Source organism: Trypanosoma brucei (assembly GCF_000002445.2).
Source record: "Trypanosoma brucei brucei TREU927 chromosome 11 chr11_scaffold01 genomic scaffold, whole genome shotgun sequence".
NCBI lineage: Eukaryota > Euglenozoa > Kinetoplastea > Trypanosomatida > Trypanosomatidae > Trypanosoma > Trypanosoma brucei.
The window spans coordinates 2,825,140-2,850,405 of record NT_165288.1 but is presented as its reverse complement, the minus strand read 5'-3'; the positions used below and the strand labels follow the sequence as shown (position 1 = coordinate 2,850,405).

At 48.1% G+C, this 25,266-nt stretch overlaps 13 protein-coding genes across 13 annotated transcripts, besides 14 other annotated features; all 13 read right to left on the bottom strand.

Moving 5' to 3' along the window:
- Positions 1–135: 135 nt before the first annotated feature.
- Positions 136–1,464, bottom strand: Tb11.01.2660 (hypothetical protein, conserved; the record flags this gene model as incomplete). Its single annotated transcript, XM_824060.1, has 1 exon — positions 136–1,464. The coding sequence occupies one exon, from the start codon at positions 1,462–1,464 to the stop codon at positions 136–138; it is 1,329 nt and encodes a 442-aa protein (XP_829153.1).
- An 882-nt stretch (positions 1,465–2,346) lies between these two features.
- Positions 2,347–3,759, bottom strand: Tb11.01.2650 (hypothetical protein, conserved; the record flags this gene model as incomplete). The annotated part of the gene is made up of 1 exon (XM_824059.1): positions 2,347–3,759. The coding sequence occupies one exon, from the start codon at positions 3,757–3,759 to the stop codon at positions 2,347–2,349; it is 1,413 nt and encodes a 470-aa protein (XP_829152.1).
- A 1,007-nt stretch (positions 3,760–4,766) lies between these two features.
- On the bottom strand, positions 4,767–5,618 carry Tb11.01.2640 (hypothetical protein, conserved; the record flags this gene model as incomplete). Its single annotated transcript, XM_824058.1, has 1 exon — positions 4,767–5,618. The coding sequence occupies one exon, from the start codon at positions 5,616–5,618 to the stop codon at positions 4,767–4,769; it is 852 nt and encodes a 283-aa protein (XP_829151.1).
- Positions 5,619–5,960: 342 nt separating this feature from the next.
- Positions 5,961–5,987: a microsatellite.
- A 2-nt stretch (positions 5,988–5,989) lies between these two features.
- Tb11.01.2630 (hypothetical protein, conserved) lies at positions 5,990–7,288 on the bottom strand (the record flags this gene model as incomplete). Its single annotated transcript, XM_824057.1, has 1 exon — positions 5,990–7,288. One exon carries the CDS (start codon positions 7,286–7,288, stop codon positions 5,990–5,992), a length of 1,299 nt encoding a protein of 432 aa, XP_829150.1.
- Positions 7,289–7,677: 389 nt separating this feature from the next.
- Tb11.01.2620 (hypothetical protein, conserved) lies at positions 7,678–8,937 on the bottom strand (the record flags this gene model as incomplete). Its single annotated transcript, XM_824056.1, has 1 exon — positions 7,678–8,937. One exon carries the CDS (start codon positions 8,935–8,937, stop codon positions 7,678–7,680), a length of 1,260 nt encoding a protein of 419 aa, XP_829149.1.
- Positions 8,938–9,356: 419 nt separating this feature from the next.
- Positions 9,357–10,856, bottom strand: Tb11.01.2610 (hypothetical protein, conserved; the record flags this gene model as incomplete). Its single annotated transcript, XM_824055.1, has 1 exon — positions 9,357–10,856. The coding sequence occupies one exon, from the start codon at positions 10,854–10,856 to the stop codon at positions 9,357–9,359; it is 1,500 nt and encodes a 499-aa protein (XP_829148.1).
- A 293-nt stretch (positions 10,857–11,149) lies between these two features.
- On the bottom strand, positions 11,150–11,632 carry Tb11.01.2600 (hypothetical protein; the record flags this gene model as incomplete). Its single annotated transcript, XM_824054.1, has 1 exon — positions 11,150–11,632. One exon carries the CDS (start codon positions 11,630–11,632, stop codon positions 11,150–11,152), a length of 483 nt encoding a protein of 160 aa, XP_829147.1.
- Positions 11,341–11,361: a sequence feature (AT_rich).
- A 259-nt stretch (positions 11,633–11,891) lies between the features above and the next one.
- Positions 11,892–11,917: a microsatellite.
- A 57-nt stretch (positions 11,918–11,974) lies between these two features.
- Tb11.01.2590 (protein kinase ck2 regulatory subunit, putative) lies at positions 11,975–12,859 on the bottom strand (the record flags this gene model as incomplete). Its single annotated transcript, XM_824053.1, has 1 exon — positions 11,975–12,859. One exon carries the CDS (start codon positions 12,857–12,859, stop codon positions 11,975–11,977), a length of 885 nt encoding a protein of 294 aa, XP_829146.1.
- A 404-nt stretch (positions 12,860–13,263) lies between these two features.
- Positions 13,264–13,311: a microsatellite.
- Positions 13,312–13,385: 74 nt separating this feature from the next.
- Positions 13,386–13,479: a sequence feature (T-rich).
- Positions 13,480–13,552: 73 nt separating this feature from the next.
- Positions 13,553–13,576: a sequence feature (AT_rich).
- Positions 13,577–13,820: 244 nt separating this feature from the next.
- Positions 13,821–13,852: a sequence feature (AT_rich).
- A 122-nt stretch (positions 13,853–13,974) lies between these two features.
- Positions 13,975–14,050: a sequence feature (AT_rich).
- A 67-nt stretch (positions 14,051–14,117) lies between these two features.
- Positions 14,118–14,184: a sequence feature (T-rich).
- Positions 14,185–14,267: 83 nt separating this feature from the next.
- Positions 14,268–14,299: a sequence feature (AT_rich).
- Positions 14,300–14,357: a microsatellite.
- Positions 14,358–14,456: 99 nt separating this feature from the next.
- Positions 14,457–14,509: a sequence feature (T-rich).
- A 270-nt stretch (positions 14,510–14,779) lies between these two features.
- Positions 14,780–14,858: a sequence feature (T-rich).
- A 130-nt stretch (positions 14,859–14,988) lies between these two features.
- Positions 14,989–15,026: a microsatellite.
- Positions 15,027–15,907: 881 nt separating this feature from the next.
- Tb11.01.2580 (hypothetical protein, conserved) lies at positions 15,908–18,583 on the bottom strand (the record flags this gene model as incomplete). Its single annotated transcript, XM_824052.1, has 1 exon — positions 15,908–18,583. The coding sequence occupies one exon, from the start codon at positions 18,581–18,583 to the stop codon at positions 15,908–15,910; it is 2,676 nt and encodes an 891-aa protein (XP_829145.1).
- A 440-nt stretch (positions 18,584–19,023) lies between these two features.
- Positions 19,024–19,812, bottom strand: Tb11.01.2570 (hypothetical protein, conserved; the record flags this gene model as incomplete). Its single annotated transcript, XM_824051.1, has 1 exon — positions 19,024–19,812. One exon carries the CDS (start codon positions 19,810–19,812, stop codon positions 19,024–19,026), a length of 789 nt encoding a protein of 262 aa, XP_829144.1.
- A 561-nt stretch (positions 19,813–20,373) lies between these two features.
- On the bottom strand, positions 20,374–21,108 carry Tb11.01.2560 (40S ribosomal protein SA, putative; the record flags this gene model as incomplete). Its single annotated transcript, XM_824050.1, has 1 exon — positions 20,374–21,108. One exon carries the CDS (start codon positions 21,106–21,108, stop codon positions 20,374–20,376), a length of 735 nt encoding a protein of 244 aa, XP_829143.1.
- A 483-nt stretch (positions 21,109–21,591) lies between these two features.
- Tb11.01.2550 (hypothetical protein, conserved) lies at positions 21,592–22,431 on the bottom strand (the record flags this gene model as incomplete). Its single annotated transcript, XM_824049.1, has 1 exon — positions 21,592–22,431. The coding sequence occupies one exon, from the start codon at positions 22,429–22,431 to the stop codon at positions 21,592–21,594; it is 840 nt and encodes a 279-aa protein (XP_829142.1).
- A 697-nt stretch (positions 22,432–23,128) lies between these two features.
- Tb11.01.2540 (hypothetical protein, conserved) lies at positions 23,129–24,505 on the bottom strand (the record flags this gene model as incomplete). The annotated part of the gene is made up of 1 exon (XM_824048.1): positions 23,129–24,505. The coding sequence occupies one exon, from the start codon at positions 24,503–24,505 to the stop codon at positions 23,129–23,131; it is 1,377 nt and encodes a 458-aa protein (XP_829141.1).
- Positions 24,506–25,266: the final 761 nt, after the last annotated feature.

Here is a 25,266-nt window from a genome sequence, read left to right as displayed (position 1 = left end):
GAAGGCACCTGCCCGTCCCCCTGCCGTTACACCTTTTTTTTTCTTCCAGATACGGATGAGCCCCGACGGTAGTGCGAAAGGTCTCTGGGCTTGTACGTACACGACGAAGAACAGCCACATCTGAGCGCAGCAACGTCATGGGGGCGCTATGATAGCTAATTTTGATTGTCTAAACGCGCCAGTGTCATCGGCACTTTCATCCGAAACATGCTCCACCGACCCACCAATAAGAAACTCACGTCTCAGCGACGCAAGTTTCTCATCAAAATTGACCATCGCTTCGTTGAATTCGCCACGCTTCACCGTGTGTTGTTCAACATCTCGCAGCCAGCCCCTCACTTCTTCAAAGGCGCCATACAGCGGGCCCTGTAGGAACTGATCGTTCAGCGCCTCACCATGACGCTGAATGGCCTCTTGAATATTTGCAACCTCGTCCTGCAGGTGGTTTACTTGTTTTGGCAGGTTATCCGCCACCTCAATGGCCTTCTTTGCAGAGTCCACCATGTGCTCAACGAACTGCACATGCTTCATATCAAATTGCTTGATAGTTGTATCGACACGCTCGGACATTCGCATCTCAAGCGACGCCAACATTTCATCTATCTTGTATGCCGTGTATGTTTGAGCGCTGGGCTTCTCAGCGTTTTGCGGCGCTGTGTGAGCCCGCAGCTCTTGGCAAAGGGTCTCCACTCGCCGCTGTAGCTGTTGAATGCTGACTTCCGCTGTTTGGAGGTTCCCATGACATAGAGACTCCAACTTCCTTTCACTATGCTCACGCTCTGCTTGTAGCGCACGAAACTGCCTTTCGCAGTCCGCTATTCTCTCTTTCACACTGTCGTACTGCCGTGATGAGGAGACTACCAAATCATTCTGTCCGGACTTGAACAACTCAGTCAATGTAGTGCGTAGCGTGCTCAAATCGTTAGCTGAAGCAGCAGAGGCTACCAACTGGAACAATTGCTCCTGCTTTTCTTCTAGCCGTCTGAGCCGTTCTTCCCCTCGCTTCCGATGTTGTGCTTCCTCCTCCAAGGCCCTCTTCACCTCCCCTATGCCATTGTACATATCCTCAAGTTTTTGATTGGTGACGATTCTGCCTCGCTCAATGTAGTTTTTGAAGTCGAGCAGCACCTCACGAACCTCATCAAGCAAGGTGCTATCAGGAGGCGACGGGCGAAGGGGTTTCTTCCTTGCAACGCCCAAACTGTCGTCCGGGATGCCATTTACCAACTCTTGTAATTGCCGATATACGGCAGCCAAATCACAGCAATGCTGCCGCTGTTCCTTCATGGCGGCTTCCCACCGCATCATGTGCTGTTCCTGGCGTTGCCGCAGGAGGGCTACCTCACTTCGAAGCTCGTCGATTTCATCTGATGCATCCCGATGGGCATAAGGGCTTTTGAGGCCGAAGTTCGGCGAGCTCGTATCCATTTGTCGTGGCTTTACAATCTCATGTATCTTCCCCATTCATCAATCATCGGGTTTGAAGTCCATAAAAGAGAAGAAATATGAAAAGAGCACACAAATATTACACTGTTCTCCGTACCTAAACAAAGGTGTGCCCGCAGAAGCAGAAACATGTTATTTACCCATAGAAAATTCACGTACGCGCTCTTGCCTCGTTGCGTATAAGTCTAAAGGTTAAGGGTCGAAAGACTGAGGGTAAAGGCATCGTGATAAATGCGAGCGCTGCGCTACTCATCGAACGAGTCGGAAGAAAACAAACAGAGGTGTATCTGCACAGCTGTCGAATATCCGTACCTAACCGCACCCCCACTACATTACCCAGCAAGACGATAAACACTAACCATATCCTAATTCATACACCACTTCTGTTGGTAGCACCCAACAGCCCAAGAATAGCGCTCCCGCCACACACATGAAACACGACATACATTTGGGTTCAAACAACAATGATACTGCTACTACTAGTACTAATGCCGTCATCTCTTGTAACCCTCAATTTCAGCCTCGCCGCCTCCTTCCTCACGCGCACACCTCCCTTCCCCACGGGACGGAGAAAAGCACAAAAGAAAGAATTGCATCCGTCTGAGGTGATCAGCCGCTATGAGGGGAATTCAAGTAGAGAGAGACCACCGCTATTTCATCAAGCACACCTTCCTCATGTATTCCCGTCTACAACTCAAACGTCGTTGGAGTTACAAATGCTCTCTTCGCTCCGTACTCCTAAGGTGCACACGTGTATGTAAGCAGACACGCGCATGTATAAGGTACAGATACCATTCCTAAACTTCTTGCCCGCGGTAGAAACATACGACCACGAAAAAAACCACCAACGCGCAGGAGGTGCGTATGTCAGCAAAGAAAAGCGAGTAAGCACGACTGAACCTACCAGCGGAAGTCGTTAAATATATTTGTGATGTCCATATAAGTTCCATGAAGATCACTATCAGAGGAATCGTTATTGTGCTCCGCAAACAGTTTCACTCCCGGAAGCGGTGGGCACAGATTGTAGTTCTTGTCGTCTGGGCGGTTAGCGGGCGACCAACCTTGCGTGATCCGCGTCAGCATATGATGGAACGGTTCACGCCCCTGTACAAACTCCTTTATCTTCGCCTTCACAGAAGCTGGAACATCCTTTTCATATTGCAGCATGAGCGTATCTAACTTTCCCATCTTGTCTTGAAAGTGCACCACCTGGTCACCATACCGCGACATGTTGCGGTAAGACTCCACTACGCTCTCTCTGTGCAGGAGGGAGGCGAAGTAGGGACGTTTCCACTCGAATTTGCTCACTTTTCCAATTTTAACCGCAGGAGCACCACCCCAAAGCTCACCGTCGCCAATTTTTGTGTCCTTTGTTACAACGCTTCCCGGGAGGATATGGACCATCGTTCCTGTCGTTACCCCCTTCATGATCTTGGTATTGTGACCTATGCGATTGAAAGGCCCGATGGAACAGCTATCCAAGAAGCAGTTAGGTTCAATGATCGTGTTCTGCATGATTCTACACACACCATCCATGCCGTCCCATTGCTGGTAGGGGTTGATTGCCTCGTGCCGCTGATAGGCAAGGAGGTCGGTTGGAGCGTCACTCACTATACACGTGTTTTCCAACACTTGTACGCCCTCTGCAATGTACACACAGTTCGTGTCACCCTTCACCGTCACACCTTCCATAATAACAGAACCCATTCCTACCAACACTTGCCCAATGAGCGAGGCAGTTTGGCCAATATATTCGGCAGAAGCCTCAACAGACTCGTGGTAGTTGTTCGGCACCTTCTGATAGAAGTACAGCTGGGCACACACCCGGTTCATGGAAAAGGGTTCCAAATAGTTATCGTAGAGCACCTGCATTAGTCGGGAGCCTTGGCTGATTGGACCGTAGTCTCCGTAGGAGAGTTGCATGAAGGCTCCGTCATAGTGGTTCATGGGTCCCCATTGTATGAGCGCTATTGGATGCCGGGGATCCTCTGGGTCGGCAATGACGCCGGTACGGTCGTTCATATTTGTCATGGAGGTGCCACCCTGCATGGTGAGCGTTTCGACGGGCAACTGCTTGATCCAACTCACCCACCCCGGCCCTGCGTAGCGGGCGTCCATATATCCCCACATCACATCGGGGTGCACGGGGCCAATGGCATCCGCAGAAAAGCAGCGCGAAAGTGTACGGCGAAGCATCTCAGGACTAAAAAACAAAAGTATTAGAGAAGACACGTGTGGGGAGGGGAATGACATGGCAAGCGCTGCAACAACAAGTGCATGGTTTTCAAGCATGGGAGGTCGGAGGGCTGGCATTTCTGTAGATGCCAGTAGATGAAGGAAGCTCAATGCGGCGAGTTGTTTCCTTTTTCCAAACGTTACCAACAGTAACGGGAGGCTCCACACCACTTGAAGTTCCCGATAGCATTAGGCGAAACGAGGACACGGTTGCCCACGCGCCTATCAAGTCAGAACCCACTAACCGTGTTGCAGTTCCCTGAATATATGCATATGAACGTCCTTCTGTGAGCATAGATGTCCACTTACCACCACTGTCAAATGTAAATAACAATTTACACCAAGAGGTTGTCACGAGGAATATGCGACTTCAATAACCCTTTCTGCCTGAATGAGCAGCTTCCTACAATAACGAGTGTCCAAAACGAAGCAAACGCTAGTCAAAGCTTCTCAAAAAAAATAATTATACGCCAGCGACCTTCTCAACACGTAGGAATGAACCGCTTCGGAGCAATACGGCACGACAATAACCCGCGGCTCACGAACGAGCGGGCACTGGAGCGGCATAAGAATCCTATCTTACATTTTCCCGCCCACATAAATATTAAGACCAGTAATGGACGACGGGAAAATGATAAATGCTGGTTAGGCAAGCTTTGCGTCACGTTGTTGCTCCCCGCAAACCCCTAATATAAATGAATCACTTGTTGGAACAGGCGGCGCCTTTCTCCAACCCTTTCATCTGCCGATAGTAATGCAGATCATGCGTCACGAAGTTGTGACAGGAAGATAACGTGGTAATAGAGGAATGTCAGGTCCCATTCTTTTTTTTTTTTTTGGAACCTTTGGTTATATCCCCAATTCGTTAAGCTCAAGCTCGAATCTTTCGGTTGAACCCAAACCCGTCCCCGCATTCGTGGGTGTTCCGGCTATAATGTGTCAGTTATTTCCTTCATTAATCTCCTTCGCTTAACATTTGTAACGCCTCTCTTTGGGACCAACCTTCGCGTCAGTGTTTGTTATTTCATTTCAAGTGGTCACAAACACACGCACACAAGGGCAAGCAGACGGACGGCCACGCAACCTCACAACTCTTTTTCTCGAACTAAAATACGGGAAATGCCCAACATGGAATAGGCGAAGAAACGCCGCAGGATATCCCCCACGTCTCCCCACGGCGAGCGCAACGTTGCGCTTTGCTGCGACACAATGGGACCGCCGAACCAACGGTGCTCTGCGGCAGCAATTCGCCACTTATTACTACCAACACTTCCAGGGCTATTTTCTTCCAGTTGCAATGTTGCCACTGACGGAAACGAGAGTGTTCCGCCCTTCTCGCCTTTCGCCCATTGGAGAAAACGGGGTCTCAACTCTGTCTCCAGTTTGAGATGCAGAAAAATCACATCACCTTGCCGTTCCCGTCGTATTTCCATGCAATACGGCACCACATCTGTACCCAACAGTTTACTCAGCGTGAGGACCGCGCTGCGCCACTCCGGTAAGCCACACACAAAAAGTAATGTGTCTTGCAACACGAAAAGCGGGGAAAATAATGAGTGGGATGGCGACTTCAGACTCATTGCGTCTAACCAAGCCTGAACACAACCTCGTTCCCCAGCACTGAGGGCGTTTTCCCAAAACGCCAACAAATGCGTTTTCTTCATTATAACTGGTTTACCATAATTCCAGTGCTGAAGAAAAAAAGTGTCTTTTCCATAACATGCGTAGGAGATGAGCAGCGTGTTTGCCAGTAGAACTCCACAGGTGGCCGTGGAAGCGACCCGGCAGAAAGTCCTTCGCCCCGGGTAACGCATCCCTTCGTTTTCGTCCCACCCACCCGGCCCGGATCTACAAGTTAAAGAAAGGCATGGAAAGAGGAGGAAAAAAAAACAGATGAAAAGAAATACGCGGGTGTGGGGGGTCACGCAGGACGCCATCGCCAGGCGATTTTATAAAGCATTTTCGTACCTACGGTCACGTGCAACTCCCGTAGAATGGCCATATACGGCTGCTTCGTTCACGCAATAGCACTTTATTTACTACACGTACTGACGACGAACTGTCTTATTTACCTTATAGTCGTAGGCTACAACCATTTTAACTAAAAATGTACGACATAACCAGGAGGATGTCCACGCGGTTCTGCCGTGCAATTATGTGTGGACCAGTTAGCGAGTTCCTCAGGTGCCGTTCACATCCCCCTCCTACAGTTTCACCTGCTCAGCCCTCTATCCTTTTCGGTACGGGGGGGAGAGGGAGGCAAGATTCATCTGGTGAGGACACACACACACGCACACACACGCACAAATCACTTCCGTCGCGCCGCGCGAAGCTTTTTCCGTTCGTTCACATTGTACTTATGATAGGATGAGGTCACTCGTGGTTGATCGGGGTCCCGCTTACGTTGCTTCGGTGCCTCACCGAAGGCAGCCAGATCATCATCGAGTCCGCCGTTTCCAGATCGTGTGGCAAGTTTCTCTTTCATTTTCATGGAGGTGGTTCCACGGATAAGGTGTGCCAATTGATCTTCGCGAAGCACCAGACATCTGTTTGTTCCCCTTCGTCCTCCACGTGGTTTTGGGAGATTGTACACTGTTCCACGGGTGCTAATCCGCTTACGGAAGTTAATAAACAATTGCCGTTCTCCGTCAGTGGTGACGACATACTGCACACGCCGAAGCGTATTACCGCTACCGCATTCACTGCAGAACTGTCGTGTCGTGTCTGCATTGATAGTGAAACAGGCGGTGCAGCGGAGCAGCCATTGCCGCACTTCGCGTATTCTCATGCCGTGCGGTCCAACTATTGGGACACCAACGTGCAGCAGAGTGTTTTGCATCGCATAGTCTGACGTAACGCATGCGACCCCACACTCAAACCGTTCCCCTGCAGCGGCTCCGGCACTCGAGCCCTCGTTTGCCTTACATAAATGAATATTTTCTGGCGTAATCCAGCCTTCATCGTCGTCGTCCCCTCTTTCCGTATCGTTCTTATGATCAGCTACACCTTCATCGTTTTGATCATCCTCGCTTTGTGCTTCTTCACTTTCATCTTTCAGCTCTGTTACAATCTTTGTTCCGTCGCTACACTCAGGGTTGATCACCGCAGCTCGAGGCGCTATTGGCTCCAAAAGCGTATTAGTGGCCTTGCAACAATCCAGCGCAAGTGCACACACACGAATATCTGTTCGGCTCAGAGTGCCTAAGTCACCTGTTTTCTGTGCGATGTTGACGATGGCGGTCACCGACTCCTTCGAGGGTTCCAATACATGGAGGTGCGTTGGAAGCCTTTCCAGCATCTGGCGAGCTGCACGATCGCGCACCTCGGAAATAACCTGTGAGGTCGTTACGAGTGCATCAGCTGTGCCGTCTAGCAAATTCATACCTTTGATGAAGGCGTTCGCATCAAGAACCAAAAGGCCTTTCGAGAATGAGGGCACTTCCACACCCACTACATCCCCCACCACATCGTTGCCATCTTTACCTTCCGCACTATTGCTCTCCTTTTTTCTTCCTTCACCGGGTTCTACCGCAAACGCAACTCGTTTCGGTTCCGTCACCGCCGGCGTGACATCCTTCGCTTTCTCCACAAGTGCAGCCCACGACATAATTACCGTTGCGGCTTCTTATACACCCTTCAAACACCTGCATTACGTGTTGGGAGAAATGGAAAGGGGAGGAGACAAATGGGACAGGAAGGGACATGCACGTGTGACTACTAGAAATTTAACGGGTAAAATGGGTGATGTACCGTGCTTAACGTATATTTATTCACGTAGAGATAGCCCAGCATGGTTACAACCAAAGTGATGTTTCTCAAACAATTTTCATTCGCCCGCCATCTCAAAGTGTGGGTAGCCGCGTTACAGTGTGTTACTTCCAGCCCTACTCTTCCCCCTTTCCAGGGCCAAAAGCCATCCGCTTCGCCCAAGTCAAAGAACCGTCCCATCCAACCATCAACACATGGAAAAAATTTGCGCGAAACTATTCCCCTTAATCATAGCCCACGTCGTTCCCCCGCAATGTCGTCGTGTGCATCTGCTTCAAACTCACGCAGGCTAAGTATCACACGGTTCGTCTTGAGTTTGCGCTCAAATGTGAACATGAGAGCCAGCTCCTGTGGTGACAACTGGCGGGCCTTTACCTCAGGTAGTGATGGCGGAAATACGAACGGGCCGGAGCGCACCAACGTCGTAAGACCACTGGCATGCCGTATCTTCCGAGCCACTCGATAAGGGAGGAGCGGAGTTCTTATCACTAGTCGTTCGTTATGAAGTGCTTGGGGGTACACGTCAGACACGACATCGCGTCGTTGCGTTTGTCGATGCTGCTTAAATATTGGGACGGGCTCGACTGCACAGGTGCAGGGTACCTTCACATCTCGACTTAGTTGCTTCCTGATTCCGTTATCCAAGTCTGCATTTATTTCCTCTGACAGTCGCCACAATACTTCGGGCGGCACACCTCTCGGGAATCGAACGTCGTAGACACCAAAATTCCCCAAGAACTCGTTGTTCCAGTAGCGCACCATGGAGACATCGTTTGTTGCGATTCCTATACCCTTCATTCCATTCATAAAACCGATCGGCCGTAGAATATTCATTCCGAGCCCCGCTGTGCTTCCAATAGTCGGAGTGAGTCGGTGTACGAAACTCCGGGGATCCGTTTGATCTGAGGTGATGGATACCCCGGGGTGAAGATAGATAAGAAAGTACTGCCGGTGTAATGCCCGTTTCAGTGCTGGAACCCACAGCGAAGCTTTAGAACTGCTACTACCGTTAGTTTCACCGTTATTGTCTCTATTGGAGGGAGTTTCTTTGTTCCCATAGCGGCTCGATAGGCCGGCGGTGCGTTCAGACAGTGGAGCCGGCACGCGGATGAGGATGTCCTTTTGCTGGAACGCAGCCCAGTCTCTCTGCGCCTCCAGCTCGCTGCGGTCAACCGTGATGCCATTAACGGTTAAACCGCCGCTGCTTGCCAACTCTGCAGCCTCCTCAAACGGCACACCGCAGCGGTGAAAAAGCCAGTGATAGAGGGATGGGGCGTGAGCCACCGTATTCACCTGACTGTTGACAAACCCACGTCGGTTCTTCAGGAGCATTGCTTCAGTCATTTCTTTGCTGTGAAGGACCCCAATCCGGAAAACACGACCTTTGGTGGTGCGTGACAGGTGCAGTTGCTGCCTTCGTGTGACAGGGTATTTCTTCACGCTCACGACTCGTGTGAGGCCTGTGTTAAGCGACTCCAGGTTTAGCATCCGGCTGTTGGCGCTACAATGGTCTTAAAGATAAAACTTGAGCACTGTGCCACCGAACTTCGTGACGGCACCAAAGTACAGGTGTCTTTGCCACGACTTGAAGTTCCCCCCTCTTTTCCGTAACCGGTTGAGCGAACGGAGAGTGCAACTACAGTCCAACGAGCAATGGTGGCACTAAAAAAGGAAGTAAAGAAAACAAGGCGTTGCACATGGCAATGGAACAACTGGGACGTTCAGGGCACACTGTATATTGACGAATAATAACTAAGTAACGAGCGACACGAATACTAAGCAGAGGACGCGACGCTAGGTCCTGTAAAGGATTATCAATTAACCGAATAAACGCAAGTGTGCATAAACGCGCACAAAACCCAAATCAGCATTCGCAATGCATTCTCTTCCCAACTGTCATATTCGCCTCAATCTCTTCCTCTTTTCTTATTCTCTTCTTTGGCCAGCATCCGCTTGACGGCGTCTCGCTTTTCTTTTGATTGCTCCACCAGCACGAAGCTCAGTGCGCGCCTGGGAAGAATTGTTTCGTTGCTTTTCCTTTCCCTCTGCACGCATTGTTGCGTAAGGACGAGGCGCTGTGCAACCTGCGTACGGAGAGTATCGGAAATTCCATCGGCCCGACACACGACAGCAATGGATGACAAAACGTCGGCACTGCACGGTTCGTACCGTCCCAGAGACTCATTCCACAGTTTCTGAAGCGTCTCCGTAGCCGCCGCATCATCACCGGGTTGCAGCCCTTTGAGAAGCAACACTGTTTCCAACTGTGCTGCCTGTGCGTGTAACTCCAGTGACGACTGCTTTTCGAGAGCTTCCACGAGTGCTGAGTATTTATCAGCGTTGTACTGAAGCAAATTATGTGTGTTGCACCACTTGACTAGGTTAGAGAGTTTCGCTATGGGGTGTTGCTGCACTACGGGTGGGCGTTCAGAAAATGAACGCTGGGTCACGGCGAGAAGCGTACCTATCACTTGATCAAGTGCAGATAGATCATCTACAGGCAGCTTTCCTGCCTCCGTGGCGGTGCGAATTATGGCTTCACATGTGCGACGCGTCTTGGAGGCAAGCTTACTGAGCAGCCGGCATACCGCCGCGTACTCCAAATTCTTCTTACCTTCCTGCGCTGGTGTTGCAACAGTTTGAAGTTTCCGTGCACAGCTTTCAAGGTCAGCTGTCGTGGTGGACATTTCAATCATACGCTCTAGCCTACCCCGTGGTTCTACATTTGCAACCTTCTTTATGAGTTCGCGCGGCGAAAACAACAGCACCGGTACCGGACCGGATGCAGATGCACTTGCTTTGGCGTCCACACCTTCTTCTCCTTCCTCTCCCTTTTCCACCTTTTGCGTGCCGTTGGTTTGTGTAAGCTCATCCGCCCACGTCATCCTTCGCACACCGTTCTGCTCGCAGCGAATAATAAACTCATGTGCCGCTGGAGAAATTGGCACCGCTGAAGTGGAGGTGGCTGTGGAGTACACCTCCAGCATTCGCTCAAGCATGAGGCAAACCTCTTTCTTGTACAATCCACAAAGCTCCGTAAAAATAGTCTCCGGTCGGTTACTGAGGGCCTGAAAAAAGTTATTGAGTTGTTTGGGGTCGCGTAACCTTCCGGTGTAGTTCTTCTGGATGAATTCCGCAACGGCTGACGCATCCACCAGGGAACGGCGGAGCTCCGCGAAACTTGAGTGGGTCTTCGCACGCCCCAAGAGCTCCCCATCACTTTGAGCCGCTTCATTTCCCTGTCGTTGGCCCTTTTGCTCAGCATGGCGGTTGTGATTTGTCATAATCAGACGCCGCATTGGTGTGTGGTGACTCTTTTCATGGCTGAGTGTGGCTGGTTGACGATTCGCCCCCGAAAATTGTCTTTGAGGTCTATCACCATTGGCCTGAGTAGTCGGCGGATTCATCCCGCTGACTGCTTTCTTATGCAAAGGAACTCCACCTATCCAAGCACGGTTCTTAACTGTATTCCTTCCTGTTCTCAACGAGATGAAGCCTCTCCCAGTTTTCCCCTAACCTTTCGGTACTAAACACCTCCTTCCACTAACGGCGTCTCGGGAGACACGATGCGGTAGGGAAGTAAATTAAATGAGTGCCAAAACAACAGCGCAGGGGAGAAAAGTCGGCTGGGCAATGGAATTCAGAGCAGTCACAGCCCCCACCCCCCATCTATACTTACGTCCATGCAGCGGTCACTCATTTACGTTATACGCATGTATATATAGATATGTATATATCTATGCACGTTGTGGGTGGCGTCCTTGGTTCCAGCGTGGCAGAGTAAAGGACAGACGGCATCACCGACCGAGAACAATGACAGTACACCCGGTAAAAGAGGATCACACGTTTGCAACGACACCAACCATCCGTACAAAGAAAGAGCACTTACACAAAAATATATATATAATAAAAGACCACCACATGAAAACACCTTATCACACACAACAAAAGAAAATAAGGGATGAGATACAGCGGGGAGTACCGCGCAACTACCGCCTCGCATCTTTTGAAATGGATTTAATGCATGTTCAGTTGAACGTGCTTGACCACAGTCCGGTGAAAGTCTTTCTTTTACATCCTTTTGCTTCATCCTCTCATCACTCCAGTACGTCCGTAACCTTTCCAAGACGTCCTGTTTCCCCACCTCTCCTTCATTCCTACAACCCCCAACACACGCCTCCATTCCACAGTCACTGCCATGGACACGAAAACGAAAAACATTGAAAACAACTGCGCAACTTCTTCCATTCTGTTCACCCCTCGTTCTTCATTCAGAAGTGAGGTGTACGTCCATCATCGTCTGGGAGGACGGTGGGTAATTGGAAACAGGAAGGCAACTCTCATTCACTTCTGCCTACCTCCGCTTCTTCACCTTCCACAACCACACGTATTTTTAAATAAATATACGTCACACCGCCCTCTCAGATACCCAAGCCTATCAAACCACCACCACCACCACCGTCACCACATTCGGCTTACGTCCACAGATTTTCCCTCTTATTACTTTGTCTTTTCTTCATTTCCTTTATCTCTTTGGTGTCTCCTCAGGCTCTCCTCTGGGCCCCCTAGCGCCACTCCGTCCCTTACGAGAGTTGGGTGTATTTTGTCGTGTACTGCCCTCCCCACCAATTTGTTGCTGGTGGTGACTTCCCTCCTCTTCCTCTTGTTCTTCCTCTTCTTCGGCATCTCCCTCGTCGGCGCCTGCAGCACCACCGCCAACACTCCCGGCCCGCTCCACATCTTCGTCGCGAACGCACTTTTCCTTGTTGTGCAGCCGAAAGCCGTAGATACGAGGGATATATTGCTGCTTGGGGCGCCCAATCACCTTTCCATTCTCCCTGAGATGCATAAGAAAGAGGTGTGGGAACGTTGTCCCCCAGAAGGCACCGTCTAGTGCGCGGTGTCGTGAGGACCGCGGATAATAAATGTCCTGACATTTTGGACAGAAGAGTTTCACTGAGCTTTCGCGCACCACGTCACTCTGGCCCACGGGTAACACCGCTTGGCCGCCACAAAACACTCGGGGGCACCGGCCAAACTCCCCTTCGACAAATTTTTCTTCCATAAGCTTCAAACCGCGCGGTGTCGTGATGAAGCGGGCGTGGATGAGACCGTAAAGCGTTTCGGCGGAGGACTCCACAAGCCGCTGTTGTTCTTCCGTCAGCCGGGAGCTGCTCTGCGTTTCGAGGTCCAGAATCAGATCGAGCGCATAGTGGTAGAAGGATACCATGGAGGAAAGACCGGTAAGGTTGAACTCATCGTCAATGAAGTCCCTGTCCACCACGCAGAAAAACTCGTGGCTCTTCATTTCGCAGAACCACACAATCCACGGTATGACTTCCTCGTCAACCTCCTCATCGAAGCCTGTACGATCATCGGAGTACTCGCCAACATACATCGGGTAGTTCATACCTGTCCTTTTTTGTTATTCCTCCTTTCTACTTTCCTTTTCCCTTCCCCTCTTTTATCTGACTGTTACTGTTGCCTCTCTGTTAGTTTGCCTTCCAGCGTTTTCCTGTTGTTTTTGTTGGTTTCTTTCCTTTTGTTTCCCCCTCTAATAAACCAGACACACAAACAAATACAACAGCGCGCGCGTACACACACACACACGGAGTAAGTGAGTACGAAGAGGTGGGTTAAGTCGGTGATACCGCTGCCTCCACTACGCCGTTCCCCCTTGTTTCCTTCTTGTGACTCTGTTTTATTTTATTTACAAATTTTATTTCCTTTTTTTTTCTGCAAACTGTCAGCGCTGGTCGACCTGCGCGGCGTCTTGTGGTGGAACACTCGAGCAAAGCAAAGTAAAGTAAAGGCAAAACAAAAAAAAACAAAAACAAAAACAAAAACAAACAAACAAACAAACGAACAAACTAAAAGAGCCAACAAACAACGGTCCAAATTCACGGGCCTAAGTGGATCATGAAGGAATCAGTGGGAGAAAAAAAAAGTCAAACAAACAAGAGGATAAAGTAGGAAAGAAGAGGCAAAAGAAAAAGAAAACATATAAACACAAAAGAATTAAAATGGAAACAGATGGTGTTTGGCACCAAACAAACACCGGTATTAGTAGCAACAATAGTGGTAAAAAAATTTCCTATTTCCCTTTTTTTTTTAAATATTAATATTACCGACTCCCTTCCCTACATTTTCTTTTCTTTTCGTCACAATTGTACTGAAAAAAAAAGAAGGAGTGACGAAATAGTCCCGTGAGCCCTCCGCTTCCCCCCCCGTTTCACTCATAGCTTTTCATTTTCAAAAAAAAACCAAACAAAAGACTTGAAATAAATTATTTATTTATCTATTTACTTATCAATGTTGTGTCCCCTTCTATATGAAACATTAAAAAAACAAAACAAAACAAATTAAGTCAGATAATTATATATCATATTTATAAATTATATTTGTTTCTCTCGCGTTAAAGAAAAATCAAATTTGTTATGGAAAAAAGTTAAAAGGAAGCAAACCAAAATTGCATTACAACAGTACTTGAAACAATGAGGGGGCAGAGGAGGCAAAACTGTCTGGTAAAATACATAAATAAATATATAAAGATATATTTCAATATATAAAGATGAACGTTTTTATTTTTTTAAAAAAAAAACTGTAAGTTCATAAATACATTAACAAATCAATAAATGAAAGAGGAGTACCCCAATTTTGGATAATACAAGAAAAAAAAACTGATAGAAAGGAAAAACAAAAGAAAGGATAGAGGGGGAAAGTAAGGAAAGGAAACTCAAAGCATATTGAGATATATAATTGTATAAATATTCTTCATACGTATACATATTATACAATAGTAGTAACATTTATAACACAAAATATATAATATAACATAATAATAATAATATATTATTATTATTATTGTTACTGTTGTTGTTGTTGTTGTTGCTGTTGCCGTTGTTGTTTTCAAGGATGACAATATCAGACAAAAACAAAAAAAAATGTACATAAGAGGTAAGTGTGGGGGAAGAAGCGGTGACGAATGGTTACATTCGTATCTTCATAAAAAGTAAAAAAAAACAAACGAAAAAAAACAAACAAACAAAACAAATGAAAATTAATACCGGCACCGCCCGTCGCAAGTGGCAACAAGCGTGAATTAAAAACAGCACACACATATAAAAGAGCGTGCCGTTCATGAGCAAAACTTCTTCCCCCACTTTCTTTTTTTTTTAAAATACGTCTACTGCAGCAGTGATTCAACGTATTTAACAACAAAAAAGAAAATCATTAATATAAAGTTTTTTAACGACAGTAGTAACTTGCAGTCGCAAGAAGAGTATAAAGCATTTCAACAATAGCAACAACAACAGAGGAAGAGGGTGAAAAAAAAAAAGATGATAAAGATAATCAACACACAACAAATTAAAGATCAAAAACAAACAAAAAAAACAGAACAAACAAAAGCGCAGGCGCACGCAAAATACGCACGGCGCAAGCAAAGAGGGATTCCCTTTCGTAGCCCTTCAGCTCAACCGTTATAAGATGGAACAACGGCAACATCAAAATTTGAGAAACTGTGAGTGAACGCTACATTTATTATATTTATTGTCATTGTTATTATTATTATTATTTATTTACCGTCTGAAGCACAATCCTCAGTCTTCGAGGTGGTGACTGGTTGCCTTGCAGTTTTTTTTGCTTTACTTTTTGAGGAATAGAATAAAAAAGAGCAGGGAGAAAAGTCATTGTGGTTATTGGTAAACTTTGCACCTTCTTTCTACAATTTAGTTCTTTACTTAGCTGCATGAACCACCATTTATCACTTCGTTTCTTTTTTTTTTGAAATAGCGGAACCATGCGTTCAATGCATTGCGCTGATCAACAAATCTCTATTTCTGTTTTTTTTTTCAAATACCGTCACTAAAAAGTTAAGGATACAGCATCAGCAGCTTCTTTAAAACCTCTTCTTTCGCCTTTTAATTTCCTCCTCATTTCCCTGCTAATTTTCACTTCGGACACGTGTTATTACGTTTTTTTTTTTGAGATTAGGAAAAAAAAGCAAGGGAATTCGAAACAAGCAAAAAAAAAAAGAAAAGAGACAATGTACTTTCCCTTCTCCCTGCACGTCAGCCTTCCTCTCCATTTTATTCTCGAAACGACGGTAATAATAACGGCGTTCATCCGTTATAAGTAAAGGCAAAGAAAAGAAAGACAAAGACACGAAAGGACATAAAGGACAAAATAACAATTTTGACGTTAAACACATTCTCCCCAAAAGGGGAGGGGGGAAGCGACAAAGACGACATTTATCATCACGCGGCGGTGCGTGACCGCTTAGAGTACAAAAAAAAACCGTGGTCTTGTCTTCCCTTATTTTTCCGTATATTTGATCAGTGTTCTTTTTCTTTTTTTTTTTGTATCCCTTCTTAGAACCATACATTCATTCTCCAGGACATTTTTTTTTTTTTTACCTTTTATCTTTTATTTTTCCACTTCGGCACCACTTCCTCGCTTATTTATGCGATGCAGGAATTCCGGAGCTCTGGCAACATATCCAGTCGTAAATGCCTGATCCGTATCGCGCGGTGCGAAGTTGTTCGGAATTTTGCGCAAGTATACTAAAATACTGCCCTCTCAGTCTGCGTGCTTCCTCTCGTTCACTCTCCATTGCTTTCTGTTCACCCACCGCGAGGGCTGTGATATGATTGAGCATTTTGCGCACGACGTAGTTTCCATATTGATCAAATGTCACTTGTAGCATGCGGTCCCTTCCCTTACGGAGTAAAGTTGACCCGAGGCATAAAATCATCCCATTTCCCCCACGCGCTGTCTTGCAGGCGTCAATCATTGCTTCTAAGCAGTTGGATGCAAATTTTTCCTTGCTAACCTCAAGTATGGACGCAATGAGCATATCTGACACTTTCTGTAGCATTTTCTCAACAAATGACCGTGGTGTACTACGCTTAACTAATTCGCGTATGAGCGCCTGAAGTACATAGTTCCCATGCGCGTGGTTTACCATCAACCCACACTGGTCAGTTGCTTCTTCAAGAAATGCCGTACAGTCCTCGAAGTACTGCACTTCCAACAAATCCTCCTCCTCCTCTTCCCCCCTTCTGACTGGTTCCTGCCGTTGGCGCTTTTTCATCCGATCCTCCATAAGGTGGATGGAATCCACAAGTACCGGAATGAGGCTCTGCGTCACACGGCATGCGATGACGTGCTGCGTAAGAAACTTCACGCGGCGGCCTCGTGAAACTTTCTCTTCACGTGTACTTCCTGGGCCTTCACCGGCCACAAATCCCCTGATGACCGCGCGGAAAAACTTTTCGTCACTTTCCACCCGCCGTTCTCGCAGCCTTTCATGTGGTGAAGAGGTGCTGAGGACATTACTCTCGCTGTTTGGGTCGATAATACTCGCACTCTTTTCGTGCACAATTACGCTGCCTTCGTCCCCCTGCCAGTTCCTTTGGCATTCGCCGAAACGACGGGTGGAAAGGGCCTTGATTAACCCAATCATCGTGAAGCTTCCACCGTTGCTACAGGCAACCTTCACCGCAGATCGCTTTAGACAGGCACAAATGATATCCACTTCCTCTTCGCAACAGTCTGCTCCATCCACGAGACCGAAGCACTCAAAGAGGAAATACGACGTGAGTGAGCACGAGAAGATGGCCATGAAGCACTGCTCAGAGGGGCGTTTCGTAACATTGGCCGTGGATCTTTCAAGTGCTTCATCATCTTTCAAGGGTGGTGGTGTCGTTACTTCGGTTACTGACATCGGCTGCGCTGCTTCCACCAACAGTTGGAAAAAAAGCCTCCGCAACCCGGGGATACCCATTACTCGCTTAAACAAACGAACTCCGTAAACAGTTGAGAAGAGCGCAACTCCACAGGAGGGGAGAAGCGAAGCAGTGTCGCCAACCAAGTGTTTTTCACCATCTTCTGCTTTCTCATATCGTGTATGGCTTCTCTCCGCCGTGTCACTGTGTGAACTGTTGGGTGTAGGCTCACGGATAAGTTTTGACCACAAGTCTGCGGCATCAATGTCTTCTTCTCCCCCATTCTGCGTTAAGAGGTTGAAAAGCGCAGCATAGACCAGGGGGTTGTAGGAGATGCCTCTGAAAAGTGACTTATCCTGGAGGACTTGCATGGTTCCAGCATATTCACCGGTGAGCAACTTTGCTTCAAGTTTTGAAAGTTGCACCAGTGCCTTCCGAAATGTTGAGTGAATGCGTTTGGCAACGCATGTACCGCTCTTTAGGTCCACCAGGAGGTGCCCATCGTCGCAGTGCACGTACCGAACCTCAAGAAACTCCACTGCCGTCCTCTCAGAGAGAACAACATCTTCAGGTGACGGTGGGATTGACACGCAGGCTGCAAGGTACAACTTTTCAACCACGATCAAGAACCTCATCGGCATACTTGTGGTTGGCGGATTGGCCTGCTTCGGCACAAACGACTGTAGGAAATCCGGAAGGGAATTAGTACGCCGCAACTCTTCCAACTGGGAAAAGTTGGACACATGTGCAACAAATAGCAGATCGCGCACACTCCCACTGTTCCTTTTCTTTTGTTTACGAGACTCGTTCAAAGAAGACTGACTACCCTCCCACCGAAGCGGTCTCTTGCTGTTAGATCCTGTCGGAGGGCCCGCGCCGTATTCAACACTCCCGGTCTCTTTTGCTACGGGGGCTTCGCGTGGGGCGCCGCGTCTCAACCTTTGACGTTGGTTGTAGAGCTGGTGATGATGCTGCAATAGTTGTACATCGTGACCGTAGGTGCATAAGCCACGTTGGCATGCTACTGGAATGGATGAATTCTGGTTTGCATGCCCCACGATGGCTCCCGTTTGGAGGCAAGATAGGCCCACCGGAGCAAATGCAATGGGAATGCTGCCGTCGCACGGGGTATGGTTGTACCTATGAGACTCCGTGCTGTAGCAACGGAGAGAACGCACTGACCGATTCCACGATCCATCTGCCACTGGAGAAGCCATTAGCATATGTTCATTACAATTACGTGTAGTCTTTGTCCCCCACGCGACGTTCATCCGTGTGTGCGCAAGAGTAACTATTTGTAGTAGATTCGGTGATGGCGAAGTCGAAAGAAGTAGCAAAAGAAGAGGGGGGAAATCAGTGAATGTGGGGGAGGAACCTTTGTTCATGCACCTGTCAGGGGATACCATTTAGAAGCAACACTCAATCACCAGATAACCAACAGCAGCGTGCGGGCCGGTGCTGTATATGCGCTTCTTGTGTTAGACAAACAGAGAACTGAACAACAGCCGTTCCATGCGTCGACTAAACCGAGAGAGATTGAAGGGCTCTTGTACCATATCAAATGTCGTACCACACCCCAACACGTACCCGCTCCAGCCTCCTTTCAGAACACCATTTCTACAACTTGCTCTTCTACATGTTTCAAAACCAAACAACACCAAAATCACGCCCCCTTCTCAGAGTCTCTAAGTAAAATAATGACAGTAAATGTATTTGTACATTTCGCGTGATGAGGATCAGTTCACCCTCACTACTGCCGTTTTTTTTTTCCAACCCTCTTGCACACATTCTTTTCCCTGTTCAAACTCTTCTCATCTGAAGACTACCGGCGCGGCAACTGATGTTTTCAAGAAGGTGATAGCGTAAACTGTTTGTTTTGCGAGCCGCACATCTCCACCACCTGAGTTCGACTTTCTCGCTGCAGTGTATCGTTTAGCGACCCATGTAGCGATTCCTTCGTCAAGCACTCTGATTGGAAGCGACAACCCCTCGCGTCTGGTGCCATGGTTGGTGGAATGTACGGTTCGACGAAGGAGCGGGGTCCAACTTCCCTCTTGAGCCGTTCCAGAAAAGTGTCGGCCCACTTGATTCGGTATTCGCGTCCCCGGAATTCCAAAAAAGCAACACCAACATCGATAGATAACACCGCGCACTTGTTGCGATCCAAATATTTCCCAATTTCACGCACGGACTCACTCACAGCCGCTTTCACTATATGCCGATCTGTTCCAACAATCGCTGCTATCTCATCGAAGCTTATGATATTTGGGACTGTGGCATGATAGTGCGCATCGCGAAAGGTGAGAACGTTCTGAACGTGGAATTTTGAAAGAAAGTCAGGAAGCAACACCATCTGTGGTTTGTACAAATTAATTTCACCATCGAATGGCGAGACCCTCTGCACCTTGATGCTGGCATGTAAGAAGTCTGGTATTATGCAAGAACGCTTTCTCACGAGGGTTTCTTCCACTGATTCGCACAGTGTACGCCATATACGACAGAGTAACTGGGGACCAGCGTTTCTGCTTTGGTGACAGTACAACCCACCCATTTGGGCTACAATATTAGCAATCTCGGAGTAGCACGCATAGCACTGATCGGGATTGCGCCGGGTGCTGGTTTTACTTGGCTCCATCGTGGCACGCTCCAACTCAGCAATAGTTCCCGAGCACTAAAAATGAGCTTTGACAATACGTGATTGATACAAGTACCGATGAGTTTCAATTACACAGTGGTGCACGCACAATTCCTTGCCTACTTTTAGCCTTTCCTGCGCGACCGCTTGACAGTTACTTTTGAGTGGCCTCTAGGCAGGGTCCAGTGCTCACTCACCACCCGTTGGCGCTGCCCTGGGTTTGTCGCTGCAATAGATGGTACGGAAATGAAGGAAGTTAAGAGAAAAGAAGAAGGAAATATAACATCAGATACAAAATATCACACAGAAACAGGTATTGTAGAGGAGATGCAATATTGTCAAACGACGCTTAGGGCAATAATGAGGTGTTGGTTGTATAGTGTCATGAGGCAGTCATTGTTCAGCGGCAGAGCACCTTCGAATGCGCAGCGCCTCATTCCTCCCTAAAGTTAGCGATGCCGCACGCGGTCACCGAAAAGAAAAAAAATTAAAAATTATACGGAGGTAACAACCAAGACATATATGTTAAACAACTGTGCTTGTCCCAAGGCAACAATTCGCTTACTGCTCCCATGTGTTGTCGCGCTCCACCCATCCATAACCCTCGTCAGCTTCTTCATGGACCTCAGCTGCGGCGGTGGCCTCCTCTTGCTTCAATGCCTCTTCAGGGTCACGGTAGAAGAAGAGGTCCACTTTCACTTCCCATGGGACACTACGTGGGATGGTGCCACGGAGCCTCAGCACCTCCCGGGCTAACAGCCAATACATCATGCTGATAGAATGGCGTCCACGGTTATTGCACGGGATGGCAATGTCAACAAACTCCAGTGGTGCGTCCGTGTCGCAGAAAGCAATGACGGGGATGTTGACAAGGCTCGCTTCACGTAGGGCCTGGTGGTCTGTGCGGGGATCCGTGACAACCAGAACGCGTGGCTGCATGAACTTCTTCTGGATCTGGTTGGTGAATGTACCGGGAATAAACCGGCCACCGAGGAACGATGTCCCAACGAGTTGGGAAAACTTGAAGATGGCGCGCTGCCCGAATAGGCGTGTGGAACAGACGGTGACATCCTGTGGGTTCTCCACCGCAGCGATCACACGGGCGGCAAGGATCAGCTTCTCCCACGTCATGTGGATATCAATGATATTTGTGCCGTCGCTTGTGCGCCCGTGGATGTACTTCTTCATGGCGCTGCTGCTGTTCTTCGTGCCGAGGTGGCAGTGCATGGCGAGCAACTTCTGCACGTCGCTCTCCTTCATTCGGAGGACCTTAGCGCCGGACGAGACGGAGGTCATATTGCGTGTGTGGGAGTTGCGTAATGCTTTGGAACTAAGAGAGGGAGAGAAGGGTGAAAGCACAAGGAAAATAAGGTCACGACGGGATAATTCGCTTTTTTTTTCACCTTGTGTCAGTGGTTTGTTTCCGTTTGAAAACTTTGTGTTGTTTATCTGAGCTCGTGTGGATGTTATGACCCGCGCTTATACTTCTGCTTCCGATTGAGGCAACGTTTGCGTCGTAGATTTAATAATCCTTATCATGCGATGGGATATTTACTCGGACGCTGACTCTGAGTATTGTTTCTTTCCTTCCTGACATCGCGTTTTAGAAACGTAAACTCCTTGCACTAAAATGTTCCATTCTCACGTTTCTCATGAGGTGCCTTAGGGAATATTGCGGTTCACAATACTTGGTCGTAGAGAAATTTGTTTTGTTCTGAAAAACACAGTTTTCCACTTTGCTGTTTTCGCCTTCCTTCTTGTTGTGTTCCGTATCGTATTTCACCTTCCTGTGAAAACAATACCAAACCGCGGGGACACTGTCGAAATATACCCAGTGGTAGGCTTGTTCAGAACTGCTGAGTAGTTGAGTGCCACTTGCCAGACTGGGCCAAAGAATCGCGAAAGAGCCACTTCAGCCCTCTGGTCGACTAGGTTTATATTCATTAACATCTGAGCACCGCAGGATGAGCGAGCCTCTGCTCCCACTATGAACCGCTGCTTTTCTGCCAAGACAACCGCACTGGTGTATGCGTTCGTCGGAACACGAAGGTGAAGGCCTATACCGCGGGTGGCGTTATACTTGGCCACGACGTCACCACCGAGCACGGCGGCACACGCCTCCCGTGCAAAAAGAAACGTGTAGTCTTTCAAACCACTTCTGCTGGGGTCATACGTAAATGACACACCCACCTGATTTTTTGGTGATATGCGTGTGGTTGCTGTGCATCTGGAGACAAACCCATCCACCAGATTTGTGTCCGATGTGATAAAAAACTCCGGGTGACGCAATGTGTACGTAAACCTGGGCGTTGCGGCCATGTGGAGGAAAAAGGTATGTTGGGCGCCATGCGCGTCTCGCCTCCATTTGAGAGTAGGAAGAAGATCACACCATGTGGTCTTGGGGTTCGAACTCACATTAGCCCGGACCGTGATGCTTCCTTTGGTGTAAGATAACCGCACTCCGATACCGTTGTGGTCAGCAAATGGGTAGCCATTGAGACGGTCCGGTTCATCGTGTATGTCCTCTGTCATAGTGATTTTCCACCCACATGTGTTTGGGCCTCTTGCGCTACAGCGTTCGACGATGTTCTCCAACTCATCGTACTCACTGGGACCCATCTTCTTTCCTTTCTTTTAAAGCACCGTCGCTTTTCTCTACGCCCCCTTTTTTTTGTGGAACGATGAGACTCCAATTGCTGTCCTTCTCTGAGTTAGGAATGCGTGTTAGTGCCTTGTATTGACCTTTTCTTTTACCTTTAGTTACACAGGAAAGGAGATGTGGACCGTCACGCCGTGAGATTGCAGAGCCAAGCTCAGTTAGTCCTGATAGTTGCAAAAATGAATAAATAGTAGGACTGACACTAATAAAAAAAAAAGAAATAACATAGGTAACCACTGCACGATAAAGATGTTGATGCTAGTGTGCGGGAGTGGAAATAAAAACACATAACAACTTCCTTTTTTTCGCGTAGTGGTATCCACAAAAATGATGCTTAGAGCCCTGCGAGCGCTACAAAACGGTACCATACTTAAAAACTGCACTAAACGCATGGGACCAGAGCTTGCGACAACGCTCCACTTACGTTCAAACCACCGGTACAAATTCAGGAACAAAAAATGAGGATCTGGTTGCGCCATCTCCTTCCTTTGCTTTTTCCCCCTTGTCTTTTGATTCGAAATGCCAGTTGAGACGAAAAGGATCTTGAACATATTTGCATTACGTAAAACGACCCAACACGCACGCACGCAAATCTACCCATGCTAATATCATGTATACTTGGTGTACTACCCACCCAGTGGAGAGTTATTGCTAACACTACTTTGGTGCCTGTCGCGCCAAAAGGTCTTCAAAATCGGTATAAACGTGCTTAACCGGTTTCCGGTTTCTTTCTTCAGAAACCTCTTCACTACTGTACATATCTTCACAGTTATTTTCTGCTCCCTTTCCCACCGCCTCAACTGCCGGCGGTGCCGCTGCAGGAGCCTGGGCGGGCGCAGCCGGGAATAGGTCGTCAAGTAGGTCAAGAGGGTTTTGTGGATGTGCGGCACTTTCACCCCCTGTTGGCTTCACTGGCCTTTTCACTGTTTGAGATGCGCCCAACAATTTCACCGGCTGCTCCTTTGGGGTTTCGGGTGGGGCACTTGGCTTTGCTGCACTTGCCGCCGTCATTTTTGAACTTGCTGATGGCGTTTTAGCGGTCGCAGCCACCGAGGCCCCCGACAGTGAATCTGAAGTCGATTGTGCTGTGGTGCCGCCCTGTCGTGTATCTTGTGAAGGTGCCCGCTTGGACAGGCGCTGCATCAGATTATTTTGGCTGTTGCAAACATCCACAAGCATTTCCCTGTTACTCGGCTTCAGATCAGAACCAAGGATCAATAAAATTAGTTTATTGCTGCTGCGTATACTACTGAGAATACTCTCGATAACGTCATCCATTTCTACACTTCCGTCCTCGTTCACTTTGATGTCATTGAGGTATTCTGCAAGGGTCATACATACGTCAAGCATGGTACCTAGCTCCTCGTCCGTTGGTAAAACGATGCCAATTGCGTCTACCACGTGTGCTCCCGGCGGGAGTCCAGTTTCTGGTGGATGGTGTATTGATTTGTTCGGTTGCTTCGCCGGGGGACGGGTGCGCTGGCCCGTTGGGCCTACTGCCATGGAGAGTCGCGTATCAATGTCGGGCTGGATTCCATCAAATGCATTGGGCCCTACAGCCCGTCGAACAGCCTCAGCGACTGACGTCAAGAACTTTAACCGGCTGTTGGGATGCCCTGCAAACCAAACAGAGAAATTAAGAATGAGCGCCAAAGCTGCTTCCTTCGCTAAGCACTCCTTCTCACTGGTAGCGCTGCGGGTGGCAATGTTGTACAGTTCCTTCACAATGCCTTTCTGCGCAGCGACTTCCGTGTGCAACTTCGTGTTACAATTTTTGACAAGCGACTCCAGCACAATAACTGTGAGATACTGCACAGTTGGATCAGAATTGGCGATGCGGCGGCGGACAGCCCGCACAACATCGGCCACGCTTTCCGCCCGCGTATTGGCATTGTCGCATAGCAGCGTCACAGCCGATAGTTTAGGAGTACTTAAGCATGGTTCAGTGGCCTCCTCTACAAGTTCCAGGTAAGGCGTTGGTAGAAGACGCGAAGCCATGTCCTTTGCTTTATCCAGAACAGAGAGGAGCACCATTCTTTTTGTTTTCCCTCTTTTTTCTCTTTTTTCTTTTCGATTCCCCCCTTTTTTCCCTGGTTAAAGTCACACAAAACGAGAAGGAGAAAAGGGCGAAACAGATTCATTCTTTACCAAACAAACATTTCCTACGTGCGTGCATACATAAGTGCACACAGTGGGTTGAAAACGAAATCCGTACAGCACTCCGGCATCCACGGAAGCGGCTTCTTCTCTACTTGTTTTACCGTCGCCTTCCATTCCTTTAACCAATTTTTTTTTTGTATTTCACCAGTCCAAATCTTCTCACAGCTTCTCATTTCCCCCAGGTCAGGGAAACGCCACAGGGGAAGTGCCCGAGGATCGAATAACCGGAAGAGGCAAACTACAACAGAGGGCAAGTATTACACCTCCCCATCAGTAACATGAGTTACTTTCCAGAGTCCACATGAGGAACCCCCAGAGTCGCATTTCCTCACACCAAACAAACGAACAAGCAGCCACCAGTTGATGAAAAATGAGCCTATCAAATACACAAGACGCACACGTATTAATATAAACCCTTCTAATCGTAACCCTTGTTAAGTCTGCCAGTCGAAAGAGGAAGAGGGCAAGAAAAAAAAAATACCAACTTTATCATATTTATCGAGTTTTCCGTAGGCTTGCAGGGTGTGAGGGACCACGTAATGTTTGTTGAGGTGACGGAACAAAATCAACCAACAGAGAGTGGGATATCAAAGAAGGGGGGAAATGGACGAACAAGACTAGAAAAAATGATAACG